At 42.8% G+C, this 22,648-nt stretch overlaps 1 protein-coding gene across 3 annotated transcripts in view; it reads right to left on the bottom strand.

The window, feature by feature from the left end:
* Positions 1–22,648, bottom strand: part of LOC110958113 (arginyl-tRNA--protein transferase 1) — a 57,456-nt gene that overhangs the window by 2,188 nt on the left and 32,620 nt on the right. For all 3 annotated transcript variants that reach the window (XM_022204444.2, XM_022204441.2, XM_022204442.2), the window contains 2 exons: positions 20,826–20,925; positions 7,870–7,990 (listed from right to left, as the gene is read on the bottom strand). In XM_022204444.2, coding sequence (XP_022060136.1) covers positions 7,870–7,990; positions 20,826–20,925 — 221 coding nt within the window. The remainder of the gene's footprint in view (positions 1–7,869; positions 7,991–20,825; positions 20,926–22,648) is intronic.

The raw sequence follows: 22,648 nt of genomic DNA, 5'->3' as shown, positions 1-22,648 counted from the left end.
GTTAGTTGGCCTTGTTTACAGGGCCTCGCTCCCTGCTGCCTTGCCAAACTCAGCATCTCATTAGGTCCTGTGTCATACACTGCCAGCTCCCATCAGACCAGTAAAAACAGTGCTAATCTCAAAAGTGTGTGCGTGTTCAGAAGCTAAGAATGGTCCTCTGGAGAGTCGGATGGAAAAAAAGGGTGAAAAAATGTTGACCCCCGTTCTGACGCAAAAACCGCAGCCTCCAGGAGAGAGGGGCTGAGCCAAGCTGCCCACAGCTGGCGCCAGGAGGACATGCAAGGGGTAGCGCAGCAGGCAGCAAAAACAGAGCCACGCTAGTCCAAATATACTGTACGCAGGTATTAATGCAAGTAGGTCTAAAAATCCATCGTGAGCACTCTGTGACTTCCTATTATAGAAAGTAGATAAAGACTCACGCGAACGGTTAGTTGAGTAGTTAGGGTGCATACTTCATGGGCACAAACACTTTGAGCAGCGAGTCTCTGGTTCCATTTCCAACTATCTGCATTCATGTCTCTCTCCACTACGCATTTTAAAAAAGAAAATGAAGACTCCTTTACTTATAGTCATCACTGGAAGCTAATAATTTATTATATGTTTAATGAGACAAAGGCAGAAATTCTGATAAAAAGCTAGATTGTTTGCACAGCCCTCTTAAAATATCACTGTGTCATATAAGCAGGTCAACTCTGCCTCAGCGCACTGTGCAACAGTCTGTTATTTAGTGAGTCAGCCTGAGTTTTTGTCACATTTCACAATTTTTTCCTCATAGTGAATTATAGTGTATACTGGTTGCACAAACTCCAATCTGTCAGGACAATGAGTCCACTCCAGAACCAGCTTTGGAGCCTGGGTGGGTTTCGTGAGAGTCAGGACTTCACTTCTTCATCTGTAACAAAAATGTGGTCATGTGGAGAGATCATTTTAGACAAGAGGATTATGTTCCCGGATGGGATGTGTGAGAATGATAAAAGGTTTGTTTACTGCAGTACACAGCTGAAGTTACATCAGGGGTAGCAGCTTCTGGTACTAGTGCCAGCAGGAGCAATGGTCACAGGATCTGTCAGAGATTTGACAAAAATATCAACTGTGCAATGTAAGTCTTCTACATGTTTGCAAACTTCTATATTGGCCAACTCTCTGGTCAATCTAATTACACTCCTAAATTGCTTTAACATATTCCCTTAGCTCATCTTCTCCAAGCATTCTGCAGTTTCACTAATTGCAAAATGACTTTAATATAGGTGTATATGCTGCCATGTGAAATGCACATCCCCTACATAGTCTGCGCACAGCATTTCATCCATTCAACCCGTCTTGTGTGAAGAAACTGATCTGGCCTATCTAAGGAGAAGAAGATGAAGATAAACTTCAGGCCAGGTGGCAGAGTGGAGAGGCCTCACTTGCCAGGCTCATGACGACACATTAGTCAAACAGCAGCAGTAAGATGTGGTATTAATGGAGCTCAGGGCTTCTCATTCACCAGCAGTCCCCCTGACAACATCCATGTGGCTAACAGCTGAGCTCTCAGGTGGTACTAATGATGCGAGTGCACATATTTTTGGCATTTCGCAAAAGATTCGCCATAGTTCTGCCAAATCCAGCCTAATCTCCCTAACAACTGAAAAAACAAGACGGTACAGAGAAAAAATTAAAAAGTTTTCTGCGTTGCTACAAACATCCTTTCTCTAAAAGCGAAGAACTCAAAGGCACTCCAACAGGACCTTGGACGATTGGACATGAGTGGATGTGATCAACTTGTTAAGGGCAATATACAAGCTGATCAAAAAGTTCTGATAAAGTTGTGGTGTTGCGATGTGCATCACTGCACAGGAAGACTACTATAATGAGGATGCCAGCCAAACTTAAATGAGGCACATTTTTTGATTTTTAAATGCACATCTGAACTTTTAATTCACCACTCATAAGTTTACTAACTGAGCTGTTATAATTGGTTAAAACGTTACTGGACTTCATTATCACTGAAACAGACAATGAGTCAATCAGAAGCACAGGCAAATTTTGATATCCTACCAAAAATATAACACCTGTGTTGATGTAGATATGCAATAAGTGAATGTCCCAACTATGTTCATACTTTCACAGACACTACCAGAAAAGCAGGCCAAAGGAAAGAAGAGAGCTGTGTAGAAGCATGAAGCCCTGAAGCTCCTTAGCTCTCACACCCCCATCTCCATAAAGATATTTTCATACTTCAGCTACAGTTCTGAAGCCACACTGTGGACTCATGTTTTATTTATTAGTCTCATTTCCCTGCTCAGTAATGCCCTAACCACCGTGTTTTCCCCCTTCTCAAAAAAATGCTGAGTCACATAATTGAAGAATGGTTGATATAAACTTTTAAATGAGGAAAATCAGCAGTATGTTAAAGTCTCACCGTGTGGGGGAAATAGATGTTAAAAGATGTAAACATGTTACGCAACTTCCACAACATTTTGGTGCATGAAGAATGAATGCGTCTAGATGGGATGAAAGTGAAAATATTTAAACGTCTGACGCTTCCTAATTTAATCTTCCTTCAGGCCTTTGGACTATGCGTCTCCTTATGTTCTCCATCAGGGTGACAGCCCACTTACACAAGTTACGCAGAGTTACTCTTGTGCAACACTGTCGCCTTGTGAAGATATTAAGGAGTGAACGTTTTACAGAACACAGTGGACAGTACCATGGAGCTTTAAGATGGTCTATTAACTGTAGCAGTAATACTGACCAGAGGCCTCATTTTTCTCTCTTACTCAAGGCAATCCAAACATCCGCTCCTCACATAAACAACTTTCCTTTTCTTCTTCATTCAGTTCAGTGCCTCTTCTCATTTTGAGTAGCTCCAGACCCTGTTTCTGTCAGGTCCACCGGACGTTCAGTGACATGCCGCTCTGAGGTCACAGCTCCTTCGGGTTGGAGTTCAAGGGTCAGAGGGAAGAGGAGTGGTGAAGGTCGGTCAGGGAGTGAGAGGGTCAGCGCTAAGGTTCTGGGCCTTAACACCTCGCCACGTTCTGCTCTCTCTTCCCATCCATCTCAAAATTTCAAAACACATGCTTAACACCGGATGCTGGTCAAAGGCAGGCCATCAGGTTATGACCACATCCTGTGACCCAATGTAACAAATCCAAAATAGGGCTTCGGTTTGAAAAGAGAAAGGCCAAAATGGCATTGTAGGATGTGAGAAGACTTCTCTTTGACTGGAAGACCTGGGTTCAAGCCTTTGTGTTGAAGTGAGACCTTGAATCTTTGTAGCCGACCGTGCATTTTGACCTCCAAAGTAAAGAAAGCAACGAGAGATTTTCCTGAAGTTAAAAGGATATTATTATTATTATTATTATTGTTATTAAAATGAGGGAAACATTCTTCAGCAGTAAAGGCGAGATCCGGAAAAAAAAAAAAGTTCTTCCTGCGTTATAACACAGAAGACAGAGAAACGCAATCTCTGCTCTATTCTGAATGGGAACATTAGCATCTGTCAAGGCTGAGGAGCAGAAAGCCTAGTGAAGAGCAAGAGAAGAGTGGCTCTGACAGTGAGACAAGATATCAAAGTGTATAATGCAAAAGCTAGAAATAAAGTGTAGAAGGCTAGAGGCTTGGGGGTAATGGGCGGGTGCTATCAGAGTAGTTCTGTATCTTCCGCCAACTTTGCTGGGCTAAAAGTACAGATAGTGTGGAACTGAGTCACTCAGTTTCATTTAAAGTGAATGCGTGTGTCAGAGGTGTAATAAAATCAAGAGAACAAGAAAACGGAGATATCAGATGGCATTTTGTGCACTACAAATCCCTGTAAGTGTGTGTATGCAATACAGATTTCAAGTACGTGTGGGTTGGCGCCTGCCAGACGCACTTAAGGTCCAGAGGGTGAGTACTTGGGTCACACATTTTTACAAATGTTTATACTGCTCAGCGGCCAATGCCCCTACTTCTCTCTCTGTCAAGCAAACACTGATTGTAAGTGTGTGAGAGATACTACATATGTGGTGTGCACAGTGCATGTGTCTGCATGAGTGTGCACACAAGTCATGTACATTTGTGAGAAGCTGCAACGAGACCCTAGAGTCCTCAATGTGTCAGCAACCGGCATGTAATCAATGTAAGTCTGTTGTGGAGTGAGGAGCGTAAACTTTAGATTAGCTGTCTTTACACACCTCATTAGGACAGCAGTGTAACCGGGTCACTCTTACAGTCTCACTGAGCACACTAGCTCCCACTGATCTTGGCTGAGGCTTGGAGCTTGAGGTAGGACCTTACAACAAGACAGAGTTGTCTTGCTAAAAGTCTCAGTGAAAATGAATATTGGCCATTTTTTTCTTTTTTATATTTTGACCAAGAACTTTTTCTCTCAGGTTCAAGAATGGAAAGGTATATTGTCATATGACATGACTGGAGATTGTACTGTATGTGCAACTGTTCGTTTGGTATGCTTAATTTTGACAGTTCATCAATGACTTTCCAAGATACAGAAAATAATCATTCATTCAACAAATTGCTACCACAACTTATAGAGCATTTCCTATTTGGATCAATGAACAAATAAACCATCTTTTCAATACTAGTAACAGATTCTGTCCAGTTTTAAGAGTTGTGTAAAAATATTTAAAACTAATCTTGTCCTCTACCATGTTTTGCTGACATGCAATAACATAAAACTGACAGATAAGGTCAATAATATTGTTCATCTTGCTACAGTGTGTACGTTCAGTACTTCCCACCTGAATATTGTTGCAGACCAAGTACACCCGTCACGGCAACTTTACTCATTGACAGCAGTGGCCTCCTCCAGCAGAACAATATGCCCTGCCACACCACAAAAACAATTCAAAAACACCACAAAAAGCCTGAGACGTTGACCTGGCCTGCAAACCCCCAGGTCCTAATCCAATCAAGCATCCAGGAGTACACTGAAACAAGCCTGATCCACAGAGGTTCCACCCCATAAACTACAGGACCCAAAGGATATATTACCAGTGTCCAAGAGCCAGAAATGACAAGACACCTCCAGAGGTCCTGTGTTCACACCCTGATACCCGCAACTACACTGGCACAACTGATTCAATGTGTGCCCACTGCAGCTCAGTTAATTAAACTGCAATGGATAGTCAGTCCCTAAAAGACACATGTGAGACTCTCACATCATTGCACACAGTCAGGACTTCCCCAAGACTTTAAACCAAATATCAACATGTCTTTACTTAGGCCAAAAACAAGCCACACATTAGCAAACTGCAAATTAGGACTCGGCCGCAGACCCTGACAGTGTGCCATGCTACTACACTGACAGCCACACAGGGCAGGGCAGGCTGACCTGGTGACTGGCTGACCACTGGCTGTTTTTTCTGACAAAGACGGAAACCTCCATGCAACCATTAGTCTGGCACAGACCCTCATTATTCGCAGTATAATCGCATAGCTTGGCAACAGACCCGAAAGTAACCATCAAGACCGCTAGCTCTGAAATGTAATGACACTGCGTTTGGACAGCTAGGCCTGAAAAAATGCCCAGCCCTGTCCAAGATCAACAGTCCACTCAGGAATGGAGGCACCACAAGAACCACAGACACACAAACATACACTGGCCACAGTGAAAATTGCCAACTGCGAGACCTCTATTTTGCCCTCAGTAATTTGTGCCTACTCAGGGATTAGTGGCAAGATTGACAAGAAAAGGTCAGACCTACCACTGACTAAGCTGTTAATGAAAGTGTTGTAAATGAGCAGCCAACTAATGGCCTATAAAATGCCCTTTAGTTCTCATGGGTGTGGTGCTTTCACCAACACTTAATTCAACGACTAAAGCCAGCCACTAAATTAGCAATGAGTGAACTCAATGCCCACAAACTTCATCTCGTCACACAATCCGACTCCTGATATGGGGGACAGAGGAAGAAGGCATGTGGGCACTGTGCTCTTAGCAGGAGAACACTTTTACTTTGAAGTTCATCATTTACGTTGGCTTTCACCTCTGTGCATGGCACCAAGCCCAAGAATGACCTCACTACAACAAAGCCTTACTTTTGTCTCTCCACATCCATATATTCCTGCTTCCTCCTCCACATCAATCCATCTTCCAATTTACTGTACTTCTCTCTTTTCTGGTGCCAGCATACAGCCACTTCATTTCCCTTTGCCATAAAACCATTTTTATCGCATGTCCCCCCCCTGTCTCTTCCTGCATCCATTCTTCTATTACTGCCTCTTGTACTCCTGATGTATCAGTCCTGGTCTGTTTGACAATCAAATTCTTGTCCTCTCATATACCCAATTACTGTTGATCAGTGGCTCTTTCCTGTCTGGTGCCTGTTTGGTGATGCAGATTAATGAGGAAGCGTGAACCGGAGATGGCTGGCCTCTGTACACTCAACAACTCAGATTATGTATGGATGTTTGGATACGTGCACAACTTTCACACATGCCAACAATCGTTAGCCATTTCCTATAACGTTTTTTATAACGCAGTGTACAGTAAACATTATTTTAGATTGGTGTGTTTACCTTTCAAAGCTAAGCAGTATACCCACTGGACTGTGTCAGTCTGAATGAAATGTTCACAGACAAATAGACCCATCACAGGAGAGTGAGCAGAGGCAGACAGATGCAAAAAAATGTATTATTCCTTCTGGCTATGCACCTCAAATCATTCAAAAACCTTTTTTCAAAACTTACAAACTCACATAAAACACTCATCTCTTATTGCGCCAGTTCAGGCAGTGGGCGTCTGCCAGTCTACCTAGTGTGGGCAGTTTATTACCAACGATATCACTATTCACTTAAAGACAACAAGGTTCTACCATAATGACAAAGTTGGCTCTGCTCTAGCTGTGCTAAAGGATTGTGGGGAGAGAAGGCCTCCTGTTTACCCCTGTTCAGCAACTGTGCGCTGCTTTGAAGAAAACCCACAGTTTTTAATATAACATCACAGTGAAACCTGATCAGATGTTAACACAAAGTTCATGGATTCATCTGGAAAAGTATGTACAAAAAAAACAAAACAGAAAACTCAAGACCAAGCTTGCAGTAGCAGGTCAGTATGCTTGTAATGTTAGAAATGTATGTAAATCTATGGGGAAAATGCTGTTCCCTCTAGTTTCAGACACCAAATATCTTAACCATCTGAACCTTAAAGTCCACCTATGAGTTGTAAAGATATCTAAAAAATAAATCATCTTAATTATCATAGCCAGAAACTGTGAAAGGGGAAAGGATTGAGAAATTTCCAACTGTCAGATGGTCTTCAAACTAAAAACTGTAATAAAAACTGTAATATTTCATCAAAATCGCTGTACCAAAAATAAACTGTTTGCACCAGATCCTGGAACGAACTGAAGATTCTGCTCTCCTCAGATCAACTGAGAAACCACGGGTGACTCTTCTGTGACCAACTGTGATATGACAAATATTCAGTGACTCTTCATGTAAACTGCAGGCTGTGTTTACAGAGAGCAGAGAGGTGAAGAAAAGACAGACTGAGAGGAAAATAAAACATACTTGAAAACATACTAGCAAGTTGTCAGTAGAGTGAAATATCTTTCTAGAATTGATGTTCAGACGGGTGAGAAAAATGCCTGGTTTATAGAAGTTGTAAAAATATAAGTAGTAAAACGTATGGTATGTAGAAGCACCACTTTTCCCCAGTATTAGTAACACCTGTGGACTTTTAGAAGAATGTTGTACATTTCTGAGCTCTTGCTACATGTAGCCATAGATGTGCCGTTTCCATAGAGGTGTTGGGCTTTGTATTGCAGTCAACAATAAGCCCAGAGTGAGGAACAATGTGACAGGAACAAAAAACGCCCTGAAGCTGCTTAAGGGTTCAGAGGGTTAAACAAGTGGGATAATAGTGGAGTTGGAGCGTTTTTGTTGTACCTGCATCAGGATCCTGGTTGAAGCGAGCATAGCGAGAGTTCTCGAGGTGGGGTACGCATCGCTCTATTGGTACCCAGACATAGGTTTCTGGGCACAGGAGGTCTGAAGGCCGGTACTGCCCCTGGGGAATAAGAAAGAGAAGAAGTCAGCAATGCTGAACAATCTGTGTTTTATCCAGCGTAAATGCCAAACATTTATCAACAATTCCAGCTTCCTAAATGGTGAAGAATTTCCTGCCATTTCAATATTTTGCCATAAATTAAACTTTGTCACAAGTTTCCTGACATTTTATCAACTAACCTAAAAACTTTGCTATTTGGTGTAACCACAGAAACACCATTTCCACGCTTTACTTTTTGACCTTATCAAGTCAACAGTTTGACAAGTTGTAAACTGAACCCTGGGGTCAGGATGCGGGTTGAGACCTGGATCAAACTCTGTTAAGGTTCTTTGTTTGAGCTGTGCTTCTCTGTGTCAGGAGTGTTGCATTGTCTGCAGCGCCGAGAAGGAAACGTAAACACACCAGCATATTGTAGTGTATGCTTGTGAAATGGGTGCAAGTCTGTATTTGACCTAACATTTTGGATGGAAAGTAAACCGAGCTGAACAAAAACAGCTGCAAGGCACAGAAAAAAAAAAAAAGAGTAAGAGGTTGAATGAACAGAAAAGGAGAGGAGGAGTAGGAGCGTCCATTATCAAGGATCTGTGTTCTATCACACAACTCCAAACAAATACAAACTGCTGAGAAGGCTCTGTAAACAAGCAGGCGCCTGCATCAGGCTCGCTGCACTGTTTCAACACACACACACCAATATTTGTAGTTTATATGACATTAAACTGTAGGACAAAGACTCAAGCATTTATGAAACATACTTTGTATACACAGCTGAGGTCAGAAAGCGCCAAATGATTAAGCTTAGAACAGAAAAACACAGTTGTCGTAAAGAACTCAAAATAAGCAAGACAAAGGAAATACCATCCCTGGAAAATACTGTTATAGAAGCTCTCTGACCACAGCCAGTCTGTCAGTGGGCCTATATGGAAAATATGCTGCCTGTTTTCACATGCAGAACTGGATGCCGTGCATGTGGACTGGGCTCATTCACGGCTTTAAAAATAAAATAAAAAAACAGAGGAATTTGTGGAATACACTGATTGGTCGATGTGGCATGCTCGTCTGCAGCTGTGTCTGGCACACAATATCTGAAGCGGCTAAAAAAAGAAATCACTAAATTTATACACTCATGCAAAAAATGTACGAGCCAATCCTAACATACGGACAGCAAAGAGAAAAAGGAATTCAGAATGAAGCAAAAGACGCATGCTTTAAGTGCTTCTGCTAACAGATGGATGGCGGCGGAATGCTATGCATCCGTAGCTGCGATGGACACGCAAACTCATCGGATGCTGCCTCCTACAACTGCCAGCGCAATTAGCTTGACACTCTCACACTCTACCTCACCTCTATAGACTCCTTCAACATGGCATTGAGACACACCTCTACATGCAGAAGACACACCTGCCTGGCAGTAGAAGCACAGTGAGACACACATACTTAGTGCTACAGGCTTCTGCACCCTGACACCTCAACTCAACCTGAAAGCGTAGAAGGACGGAAGAAACGAAGCAGAAACAGAGGCTTAAAAGAGAAAAAGTTGGATCGAAGAATGAAAACACAAGGACGGGCCAATGGATTGTTATTCGGTGCGCAAAAGGAGTTGTGTTTTTGAGTCTGCACCTTGTATTTGTAATAGAAATAAAGTGGATTCCTGATTTCTGCAAGCCTGTATTTTGTGTTTACATTTGAAAATGATATACGCAGCCCTGCGCTGTAAAGCTTCAGACTGAGCGGCCCATCTAACCAAAAGGAGACACAGAGTCTGGTCATGGCACAGGCACAATTCCTCAATTCCCCCCCTTGAAAAGGAGAAAGGATGAAGAGTATGAGAGGACACAGCTATTAGTGGTCTGGACAGAGGAGAGAGAAACGAAGAAAGAGGAAAAAGAAAAGCTTGGTTTGCCACCACTTATCTGTCAACTTCTTTTATTTATTGGATTGAATGTGAAGACTGAGCTCGCCACTGACTTTCTTTATCTTCTCCCTTATTTTTGCTTCCACAGGTTGGCCTGAAAGCCCTGTAATTCACAGCTACCCCTGCAGCTTCCTTGGCTCAGTCTCAGCTTTGCGTTTTCTGCTTCTGCGTCAGCTCGCTCACAGTATCCATCTCTTTATCTAGCAGTTACTCATACCAGTAGAGAACGCAGTAATGGTTTCCTGAAACTTAGATTCTTGAGAGAGAGAGAAGACTGACTGTGGAGTACAACAGCCAATCTAATAGCTGGAACTGAAATGGTCTATTAGTACAAATCTATGTTCCTGAGTGGCTGTTAGCTCAGCAAGTGGCGTAAAGAGGCCACAGAAAGGGAGGGCGGGGATCTGTAAATTGCCAGAAAGCCATGTGATAAGATTTGTGTGTGTGTATAGATGTATGTTTTTTGCTTGACGGATGCCTGTGGTGGCCCAGAATAAGGCTTCCCAGACGAAGAAAATCTTTTAATTTTGGTCGGTCCTCCCGTCTTCAGAGGCCCTGCTACTCCCTTTGTAACTGTTTAAATTCTCCCACACAAACCAATCCGTCACCATCCCTCCATCCTTCGCTCCTCAGGCGGACATGGAGGTGATGCCGATGACTGACAACCACTGAAAGGCTCATTTAGAGAGACAGAGAGAGATGGAAGATACAAAAAACACTAGTGTGGAAAGAGGGAAACATGTCCAAACGTCAGTGGGTAGACTTGGCTGCCATCAGAGGTGTGAGAAATGAGCAGGAGATAGGAAGGAGACGGGGAGTGGTGAGAGAAAATTAGGCGCAGATGAGCAAAGGGATGGTATTTAACGTCACTGAGACATGGACCGAGGCGAGCTGATGGAAGTGATAGGAGCAGTCCGAGTGCCAGGATGGAGAGGCCCGCACCGAGAGAGGACGCTTGAAGCCAAGGATGAAGAAGGAGGGCTTGGAAAGAGATATGGGAGGGACTGAGATGAATGAAAACAGACAGATGAGTGGAGAAATTTAGAGCTGCATTCAACAGTAGTCACATAAAGAGGAAGAACTTTAACAAAACGAAGACCGAACATTTACAAGTGAGAGAAGGCTCTCAGTCATTTTTATCTGTTGTTATGCAGCATGCTTGTTAATGAGCATGCAGGGGTCACTGTTTATAGGAAAGCAATCTGCTACAGTGCAGGTTTCCCAATGAACTGAACTTTAACAAGGCAGAGAGGAAAATTACTCAACCTCATTTGAATAACAAGCTGCCCCAGTGTAAATTACACAGCCTCAATCATCTAAACTAAATAAACACATATCTCCGCAGGGCTTGACTTCGAGTTACACAATACATTGCGGATCTATTATCACTCTAAGACCCTCAGTGACACGGCATCACTCATTCTTTTCAGGCCACACAGACTTTACGTACATACAGATAGCAGAGGTCCTGCTGTCAGAGGGAACTTTATTACCAAATCAGCAAATCAAACAGTAACTGTCACCTTGCTCCTCTGCTTTCTTTTGCAACCTTTTCCCCATTTCTGTCTTTGTTTCTCACACACCTCAAGATAGGCAGCAAAGCCCCAGGCCCATACCTATGATTTATATGAAAAGCAATTAATCAGACCCATAAATGGAGTGCTTCACTGCAGCCAAGGAATCCTCATGAAAATCTACACCTCTTTTGCCTTCTGTTTCTTTTCTTCCTCCCCGTCTGACGAGGAAGCAGACAAATGAATTTGCTGTGTGGAGAGTAGAGACAACTTCTATCAAACAAAGAAGTCTCCTTTATATCCCCGGGTTGTCAAAAAAATGTAAAACACTCAATTCATCAAGCAAAACACATTCACAACACTCAAATTCTGACTGAGTATAGCTCATTAAAGTTTTAACATTTGTAATAGAAAAAAAAACATCAGTCCAGTCTGTCTCACGACACATCCACTGGAGCATATGAAGTGAGATGTCTTATGCTTGTGGAAACAGTAAAGTGGGTTTGCTTGGAATATTACCCCCAATAGAATAAAATGCACCAATCTGCTCACATGCTAAGGTATTATCACATGCTGAGGATGAGATCATGGGCTTCTTTGCAGTCGCACAGCAGTGTCATGGTTCAAAGTGATCCTCTTTCAGGCTTGCCACACCAAAAGGCAGGAGGTGGACTTAGTGTCCTAGTAAGAGGGCTTCCCTGCCTCCATCTGCACTACTTTACACCCACATCTGCAGCTGATTTCCTGCTCATATCTCCATTTGGGTTTTAATACACCCTGGCTCGGCTGAGATATCACCGTATGCTTGTGTGTGCACAAGCCAGGCACTGTGTAGTGTGTGTCTTAATGCACTTTCAATGAGTCCATTCTCATGAACACTATCAGTACAGCTAAAAGACAGAGCATTAAGTTATATGGTAATCTGTTGGTCAACAGATAACACCTACCTCAGCATGAGACTGAATGGCTCCAAGAGTGTGATGTAAGGGTGGTCACAGAATAGATGAGGTCACTAATGCTAGACCTTGCCCTGTTTGGCTCTGGCAAAAGACACATTATCCAAAAATAACATGCAATACAAAAAGGAGTCTGTTTTATATAATATAGTAGGTCAAGCATGAACACAATAGTGAATGGGATATTATGTCGGGATTATATATTGGTCAAGCACTCTCAGAAAGAAATGGACATTTGACCCAAACAGACAAATACGGTCACAACATGTCACATTTGTGGACTCTCCACAGTATTTTATTCAGCTGGCTGACACCCAGAAAAAGCCTGAATTTGGAGGGTATACAAAGAGGCCTAGTGTGACCCAGAGCCAGGCAGACCTAACTTGGGTTGGCCTGCGCCAGCACTCTGACCCAGGGTCACACTCAGGCAGCCTTTGCCAAAAACCAATAAACACAGGCCATGATCCCTACATCCATACTCTCTCCCAAACATATAGCTCTCACAATACATCCCCTTTATCGTCCTCAGTCTGTTGACACACATACATTCTGCCCAGACAAGGGGGCATGGCCAGGGGGCCTCTGGCTGCTGATGGACACATGTAAACAGCGCAGCTCACAGAAACACACATGCAGCTAGACAAATACCCCGAAAGCGGGCTGGATGAACAGCATCACTGAAAGACAAGTCCAAACAAGCTCAGAATAGTGGCCCATATAGGCAGACCTTCAGCACAGTCTGTGGCAGCGTGCACATATGCATGTGTGTGTATATCTGTGTGTTGAGGTCTGTGTGTGAGGGCTCTATCATGTCTGGAGTCTACGTTTGGGGAGATTTATGCTAACTGCTGCTGTTTAAACACGCGGGGCCCACCAAGGCCTTTTCACCCTACTCAACACATTACCACAGGACAACCTTCAAATAAAGCAGCCAGGCTGGTAAGCCTCCCTCTTGGGCCCCAAGACAACCCCCACTATCCCTTCCACCCAGCACTCCCTCACTGGGCTATGTGTCACGGCTCCACGGATGACAGGTTAATGAGGAGAAAATATTTTTACAGGATCACATTTCGACGAAGCCCTAGAGAACCAATGGCAGCGCTTTTATGGGCATCAGCTCACAGACTGGGCACTTTTATCTCTTTATCTCCTCTGGCCTTTATGGGCAGGCGAGCTGTTATGCCTGTCTGACACAGATCACAGATTACTGACTTGTAGTCAAAGCCGCAGCCCCTAATCTTGGTCTTAAAACCCCACCTCAGACTTCTAACTGCAAGACCAAGCCCAAGACCTCCACCCACAAAGTCTACACGTCTCGCTGCCTTTATGAGAGCAGCTCATTCCGTCCAGTAGTGCTTATCAAAGATCTGAATGCATTCCCTTGCCAAGAAGAAACCAGGCGTTTCAGACAAAGTGGCGCAGCTGCAGCAGGTTTGAAAATAAATAGTGGTGAAGTTAATGGCAAGGCAAACACCTCAGGCTGGCAGCTAGAGGGCTCTGGATCTGCTCAGCATGACACCATCTCTAAACTCTCATTTTTGCCCTTGTGACTTTCACACCTCCCCCTTGTTCATACCCTCCTTCCCCCAACTCTATCCTTCCACCAGCAGTACAACTGAATCGCCTGACCTGACCTCTTGAACTCTGCTCCCTCAGACCCTCACCCTGTCAGCGCTCCTCCTAGGGGGTGCCAAGCACTGGTTGCCCTCAGACCATGCTGTAACCTGTTAATGATTTGTTAAAAACACAACTGTGGCAAGACAGAGGAGGGGGGATGATGATGAGGCATGAAAGAGAAGAAAAATTATCAAAACTTTAAACAAATGTTTCTGCTGAGAGGTGCACTGTTGGTGGTCTCCTTTCGAGCTAAATCAAACAACGCTGTTTCTGTCAGAAAGGCTCCAATTTAAGACAGGGGGAGGGGAGAGCTGCAAGGCAGCAACAAGGGTTATGCTTTAGCTTTTAAATTTCACAGAGAGGGTGAAAATGGGCCCGGTTGGGTTTGATCTTATTTTGATGGGCACAGGTTTTCAACGTGAGGATTGCTGGAAGGTAGTGCTGCTGGCGTAGCAGAATGAATACCTTCTACAAACCAAATGTATATTGCTTCATTTGAGGAAAAGAACACTCTCCAAGGAGAAAGAGAAGAAATAAAACTATTACAGAACACATGAAAAAGGCCATTCTATGTTGCATTGCACTGCCCACCATAACTTTACACCATGCCTGTATGAGCCATCGGACTTCCTACATCAAGCATGTAGATTACAAGTACAGAAATGGGATCTTAACTGCAACAAAAATAGATATTACTCTTGCCTGTAATAACATCAAATGAACAAATATGCATTGCCATGTTTTTATCTCTGAATTGAATCAGTTGAAAGTTTCTTCGTTCCGATCCCTTCCCTCTCTATCAATCTTTCATCCCAACCAGCATGGTGGCTAGGTTTCTTGAACAGTTGCTGAAAGAAGAATGGAAACAAAAAGAGGGAAAGAAAGAGAAGAAAGGGGGGGTGGCTGTACTGTGCCTGGACCTGTAGCATGTGAATCGCAGACAGTTGCACATAAACACCGCTGTTCACTGCAAACCTTTTCAATATAACTCAGTGAAATCTACCAAAGCAGGACGATGTTTATGCCGGGAGCACAACAAAAATAAACAAAAATACATAAGAAAGCAATGCCCTCAAGAACAAATCCATTGGTTCCCAAAAACAAAGCCGCATACTGTAGCATGATACACAGGGATGAGGGTCTGTGCGAAAATAACCCACCTCTAGATGCCTCAAATTCACTCACTGTCACTCTTCATCTGCCCAGATGTTCAACAAGTCACACAGAGAATGTGAGGTCACACACGTACACACAACACACAGTCTGATTGGGCCCCTTGAGTGAAAATAACATGCATGCAGAGTCCTGATAGCAGTAGCTTGGAGCCTTTTAGCATGTCATAACCTGCCACTGCGTACCTGAAGAGAAGACAGGCTGTTTGAAGGCAGATTCATTACATTAATATATATTTTTGGTTATAGATGGCACCAAAGTGATTCTAAAAAAAAAAATGTTTCTTTTTGGCCCAGCTACTCAAACTATTACTCCGTAATTGGTGAGAAAAAAAAAATTAAGCATATGAAAACATTTTTTTTGACTGGATCATTGTTTACCTTTGAAAAACATCTGCGTGCAGGTGTGTATGTGTCCTGAGAAAATGAGGTCCAGTCCGTGTGTCGGGAGGCACTTTGTCATGTCTAATTGATGTCATATGAACTAAGCTCGTGCAGCAGGTGACAGAAAAGCCCGGAGGCACACACTGATTAAGGAAAACATTAGCATAGCAGCAACGGCCTGAAACCAACATCAAATTCTTTCATCAGTTCTATTCTAACATATTCTTCTACACAGTGGCTGACACCTGGATGGATTAATTTCAGGTCCACTGAATTCAAAAGCTTGGGCCGTGTGGAAAACTGCTGGCCGTTGCTAGAGAACTGACCGGCTCCCTGACAGTGTTTGTTGTTTGTGAGCGAGGAGGAGTCGAGTTGGTGCAGCTGCCGCAAAAGGGCTCTTTAAAAAGTCAGAGAAGTACCGCCAGGAAACGAATAATCCTTTTTATCTTGCCTCCTTTTCTCATTTGGCACACATTTTGTCACTCCTTTTTTTTTCTTCTCCATCTGTCCTCTTCCTCCTCTTTTCACTCATTTTACTCACTTCTTCTTTCTTCTTCTCTGTGGAAAATTTAATGGTTTCCTGGGCTCAGAGCGAGACATTCTTTCACTGTGAACAATAATAACAAGAGTAAGAGCCACTTCATGTAACTCTCTCACTCCCTCACCAAGAGGATATAACTGGGTATTCTGTCTATGTGTATATTCTGTAAGTGTGTGAGTGCGTATGCGTGCCACACTTGAACAGTGCTCGAAATTTTAAGACCAGGTACTAGATTGGTAAAGCCAAGTGTGAGAACGCCTCATTTGCCATCATCAAAGTCTGTTTATTCAGAACAGCACAGACAAGTGTCTGGGTATACATCTGCAAAGAAATGGAAAAACGCTACAATATGGCATGGATCTACTCTATGTTCTGGCCAAAGTAAAAAGTGAAAATATAAAATGAAAGTTAACAGTACACTTTGCAAGCTGCTGAAGCTGGACATTGCAGTTATTATAGAAAAAGGAACAAAATAAAGTGAGAAACACCTGTGAGCTGGTGTGTACATGAATGCACATGTTTATGGTTTTAACTGGTATCATAAATCCTAATGCAGAGTTGAACTCAGTCACAGGTAGTTAGGAAAATCACTAAATTATGGCAGCATCCAGACACAATCCTAGCGAAAAATGGCACAATTTGGCCATGCTGTGGCTTTTTTGTTATTGAAGACCGACAAAGTCTAAAACCTGCATTAGCCTTTAGCAACACTGGATATACACCACCAGTCAAAAGTTTGGACACAGCTTCTCATTCAGTGCTTTTTATCTATTTGTATTATTTTCTACATTGTATATCAATACTGAAGATGAAATCTTTTTGTTTACAACATAATTCCATATGTATTCTTTATAGTTTTGATGTCTTTAGTATTAATCTACAATATATAAAATAATTAAATAAAAACCATTGAATGAGAAGGCGTGTCTAAAGTTTTGACTGGTAGTGTATACTGTCAGTGTTCACATTTGACTACAATCCATCCAAACAAGTAGGAAATGCACTGCATAACATTTCACGCTTACATCATCAAGCCAGAGAATTTAGCTCTCTAATCCACAAAGACTGTGAGTCTGACTAAAGTCACGAGAGGCGGATAATTCAGAAGACTGTTAGCTTCAACACATGAGAGGCGTCATGAAAAAAAGAAGAGTGGCAGAAGGGCCAAGACCTTTGGTCTCATTTAGCCTCCGACAGCTTCACCTTCTGCTCTCTACAGCTCAACATCAGAGGGATGGAGAGGGCAAGGGAGGGCCAAAGGACCAGGGACAGGAGCCAGGGGCAGGATGTCACGTCAAATCCTGAACCCACCAGCCAGACCAGCAAAACTCAGTGGGACGCTCAGTCCCAGCTTTGAGAACAAAGGAGAAGGTCTGACACTGGCCAGGCAGCCCCCTGTTCCTGGATGGACTCCAAGTCTTCTCGGATCCTTTAAGGCTGCCCTAAAGGACCATGCCCAGCTTTGGCAGTGCTAAGAACTTTTCAACCCACCTCACATGGAGCTGTTCCCCTGCGCATGCAGAATATGACCTGGCAATAAAGAGCTCTCCTCCCACCTGAGAACTCAAGAATACTCCAAAATGGAAACACAGACGTTAATGGCCTTACACAAACAAATCCATACAACTATGAGGACGTCATGACCGGGCAGGACAGACAAAAGAACAGCCCAGGTAGAGGCTCAAGAAAGTGTTACCTTAGTAACAGTCTTAAACAGCAGAATGTCTATGAACACTATATGGAGGCATCATAAAAAAGTGTTTCACAATGCTGCTGGTGTCAGTTACATAAACAATGAAGTTCTATTGCCCCTTGGGGTATGAGAGTACCATGTGAGCAACTATGTGAAATATCACAAAGGAGAAACTGTTTTCAGACTGCTTTAACGTTCCTTTCGGCATTCTGTATTAAATAAACCCTTTAAAGCTTTCACTAACATTCAGGTCATGTAGTGATTAACATAGATATTGAAATCACAGCTCTCAAGTTTAAAGTTTACATACTTGGCACCATCAGACCTTTCTCTAAACCTTTCCCTTCCACAAAAAAATCATGAAACAATAAACAACTAAACTTCTTTTCCCTTAGTTTTTAGCTCAGTCAGTGTTGTTTCCAAACGGAGGAGCAGAAATGTTTTTAAAAGTATCCACAATAGTGTGGGTATGGTTTCAGAAAATGATGGGTACAGAGAGTTCCTAGAAGAAGTGGTAAGGGGAAAGGAGGGGTAAGGTGGGTAAAATGGAGAGAGGGAGTGGTGTTCAAGGGCTTTGAGTGGTGTCCAGCAGGGTTCAAGTGCTTGATGTTTTGGTTCTTAAAGAAGCAAGAAGCAGGACTCAGATCCAGAAACCCAGTAAACCTTCAACACAATAACAGTGGAGTTTTGAGGCTCCCCATCTTAGTGCCTTGAACAATTCCACAGTATGTCTGTGCATTAATGAATTACTTGGGCTCATATGCAAATCAGACAATAGAGCGAGACACCGTGCATGTGCTAAAGAGTGTGTGTTTCTGTGGGATTGTGAGAGCCCAAAGGTGGGAACTGGGCAACCTTCTCACCCTTGTTCTGTGTTCCTCCCCAAGGGTAAAATAGGAAGAAGTGGGGAGGTTGTGAACAAGACGCTGCAATGGCAAACACACAAGAGCAGATATGGGGGTTGGGGTAGTAAATACCAGTGCAAGGAGGGGTTAGGTGCTGTGGTAACCAAGTTCTCAGACAAACACTGTGATCAACATTCAACACACACACACACACACACACATATAAACAGAGCAAACACACTCACATGCATTCCATACACAGACTCCCAAAGTGAGAAATTGGGCAAAGCGCTATCCAAAGCAAGATGTAAACGGATAAAAAAAAAAAAGAAAAAAAAAGATGTGGCACATTGCCATAATCCCCAACAAGACATCAGTCTCCCATGGGCAAGAACAAGCTCTGGGAACATCTGAATGAAATGACAGAGAAATAGAGGAATTAGTAGATGAATGAGAGAAAGAGGGAATGAATGGTAAATCTTGGCTAAACTAATGGACTTGGAAAGACAGCCTTCTTTCACCTTCATCCTGAAACTATAGATCTTTAAGAGGTGTTCGGTGTGAATGTGAGCAAGTTTGTGAGTAATGTCTCTGGTGGGATGATGAATGTGCACATACAGTATGAATTTGTGTTTAAAGCTTCTACAGCACATCAACTGCAGTGTAAAAATCTGCATGCATCTGTGGAAGTGTGGGACACGTCTAGCTGCTGACTTACAGTTGCTGTCACCAGAGTGACCTCTCCCTCAACCTCTAATGTCTTCAGCAGCCTTGTCCTCCTCTCTCCCTTATTTTCTCTCACAGTCCCTCTATGTCTGTACTAGCAGTCATCATTAAATCCACATACTGAGTAAGAATCAGTAGCTCAGGTTTAATACTTTTTGTTCCATAAATATTGCACATGCTTTTTTACACTGTTCTTTGCATATTTAATATGGCCAAGAAGATTTGAATGTTTTGCACCATAAATATTGCACATGCTTTATCCAAAACAGATCTTTTTCTCGACAAACCCTTTTTTTGGCACCGCTCTTGCACATTCACTATTTGTCACCTCATTATGTATGGGTAGAAGCAAGTAATGTGCGTGTTTGAACGAGTATATTCTATAAATAGATTAATAACAGCAGCAGGTAGAGACACAGTGAAGTAAGAATTTCACTGCACTGATAATTTATCATTGCATATGGGAGAGCCTTTGAATCTTTAAATAACTTTTCATGACTGACATTAACTAGACTGAAAACAGAATAAAGTCAATCTAGCATTTAGAACATGCATTTGTTCAGTTTAATACACAAGCAAGCTATGTGTTTGAATGTGTGATTTGTCACAAGAGAACCTTCTCCTTTAATTTGCTTTCCACATTCTGAGACATATTCTGCAGTGTGTCTTTGGAGGTGGGCTGTGACCCATCCGTCCAATTAGAGGTAAGAAATGATACTGGTACTTCTTGTGCTTTTCAAAAAATATCAACTTTTTATTGGGTAGGTAAGACAAACCAGGCTGAAACACCTTAAAAACTAAAGCAGATGAAAAAGTTAAAAACATACACATGCTCCTGTTGTTTCCTTTTTAACCTGATGAGTTAATATGCAAGTAATAAGAGGACTGACCCACTTTGGTCACCATCCTCAGAGGTGAAGACCAGCTCAGGGAGGACAGTGATAGATGGAGGAACAGAACACAACAAGAATGTGGGAGGAGGCGTGTCATGACATTGACCTGATGTGCCATAAAACAGATGAACTGAACTTCTGTCCCACACACGTGATAATGGTACAACTCAGGACAGACTAACTCACACATGCACAGATTAACACAGAGATCTCATGCAAAATGGTTTTGCACATCAATCACTTTACTTTTAAGACGGAGAAGAGCAACACAAATGTCGGTGTGTTGCCATCAAGTTTATTTAAGGGCAGGGACAGCATTACAACACAGCAATAGTTTTCACAGTGAATGTGATATTGCACTTACACTGCTGGGCAAATATCTGAACCTTGCGCAACAATCATCAAGTGATGCAACAGCCCTTTTATTCTTTTGCTAAAGCTTTTAAATATTAATACTGACATACAACATCAAAATGTGTTTGAACATATTTTTATCTAAATATTATACATGTATGGAATTGACACTACTAGTGTGAAGCTAAAAAGGTGCTAAACATGTCCATGTGAGATAATGTAACATACCTTGTACCGCATCTTGGGGCAGGAGTGAATGTAAAAGCCCAGGTAGTAGTAGGACAGCTTGGGGGACTGTTTCTGCAGCTGCCTGGTGAAAGCGATCTCCCTGTGTGGCAGGAAACACACAAACACACCTTTTCTTAGAGGTACTGTAGGAGCTTTCAAGCTTTCAGAAACGGCACATGTGTGTGCGGTTTGGTGTTACTGATTCTTTAACTGATAGCTCACTCCAGCACAACTTTCTCTTTTCCAGTCAATTCTAGGTGGCGATGCTGCACGGCACGGTAACTGTGTGTCAAATCTCACATGACGCAGCATCACACTTCACAATTTACATAGCAGCTTTGGTGTCAGTTAAATGAATTATATCATACACAGCATAATTCATTCTTCGAAGTACAATTAAGCTAATGTATGCTAATGATAAGTAGTTTGTATGACGATTTAGTCGCAAATGTATGCACATGTAGTTAAGACTGTATGAACTCCATCACAGGGACAGCCAAGCAATAACACCGGAATTGGTGAAGAGGACGGAGGGGATTTTTATCACTTAAAACAACAAGCGAGGAAAATTAAAGGGCTCCTGACAACACATTAATTCAAATTACAATATCTAAGTGTATATCAACTTACCTAAAATGTGTTTTTCTTAGAGGCTAGTTTATCAGCAGCATACAAATGAGGGCATTAAGAAATAAAATTGGTACTAGCAGCTCTGAGTAGAGCAGTGCCCAAGCTGAGGAAGTAAACACCCACACTCAAAAAGGCAGCTTTTCTTGGTCTCATGTCATTACACAAAAACAACTGCCTTCTCTCTATCGGCATTGAGCCCTGAGGCAAAAAGAAGGTGGTGAAAAAGGAGGGAGAGAGCGTGTAAAATAAAGATTTAGAACTTGGAGGATTTATACACCTTCTTCAAATACAGTAAATGTCTTGCCTGCTTTATTTTTCCCCAATAGTTTCTTCCTTAATTGCATCCTTTTACTGAAAGCCCATTTTCCCCTTTCCTTCTGCCGTTTCCTTCGCTATTCCATAACTAAATTCCAGGTCCTCTTTTTTCTCCCTTTTTGTTTCACTCTTCCTTCCACCGCTCTGTGTTTCACCCGCTTCAATGAGGGGGGAGAATTCCCTTTCTTACAATACTTAACAGACAGAGAAAGAGGCCTTAAAATAAAATAGATGCACTGAAAAATAAGACATGGGACAAAGCAAGCCAATCGAGGGAGGGGGGAGAAACTGGGAGAGAGAGAGCAGGAGGGGAATATAAAAGAGGAGGGTCAAGAAAGAGAAAGGGATGGAGAAGAGAGGCAGCTAGAGCGAGGTGCTAGAAGGTCACCCGCTTGCTGCCAGGTTCCTGGGTTCCCATCCCCTCGCCACAAAAGGGCCCGGCAGGCCTGAATTGGGGGAGGGGGGGTCAAGAGAGGCGAGGGGCCCATTCACAAAAAGCCATGCTCCCCCCTTCACTTGAGGCCTTCACACCCCCACCTCCACCCCCATGGCAGCAGCTTGAGTCCGCCATTATCCCCTCTTCAACCATCTGACACTCCAGCACAAGCCAATTATCAAGCCCTCTGCTCCTGCACAGTTTCCCTCATACTGATGTGCGCACACACACAAAAAGGGCCCATAATAGTGCATACCATGAGGTGCTTACAGCTTCGCATGCATGTGGAAACATTTCATTACAAAACACTCCAAGAATACTGCTGATAGCCAGATGCAAAAATACAGAGTGAGCTACCGGTGGTGGAAAACGCATAGAAATTTATTTAACTGTATCAGTGTATGAACAGAGTGTACATAAAAAACAACAAAATTCCCAAACT

The sequence above is a fragment of the Acanthochromis polyacanthus genome, chromosome 15 (genome assembly GCF_021347895.1).
Source record: "Acanthochromis polyacanthus isolate Apoly-LR-REF ecotype Palm Island chromosome 15, KAUST_Apoly_ChrSc, whole genome shotgun sequence".
NCBI classification, from domain to species: Eukaryota; Metazoa; Chordata; class Actinopteri; family Pomacentridae; genus Acanthochromis; species Acanthochromis polyacanthus.
The sequence above is the reverse complement of the archived record's forward strand: the minus strand, read 5'-3'. Positions and strand labels throughout refer to the sequence as shown.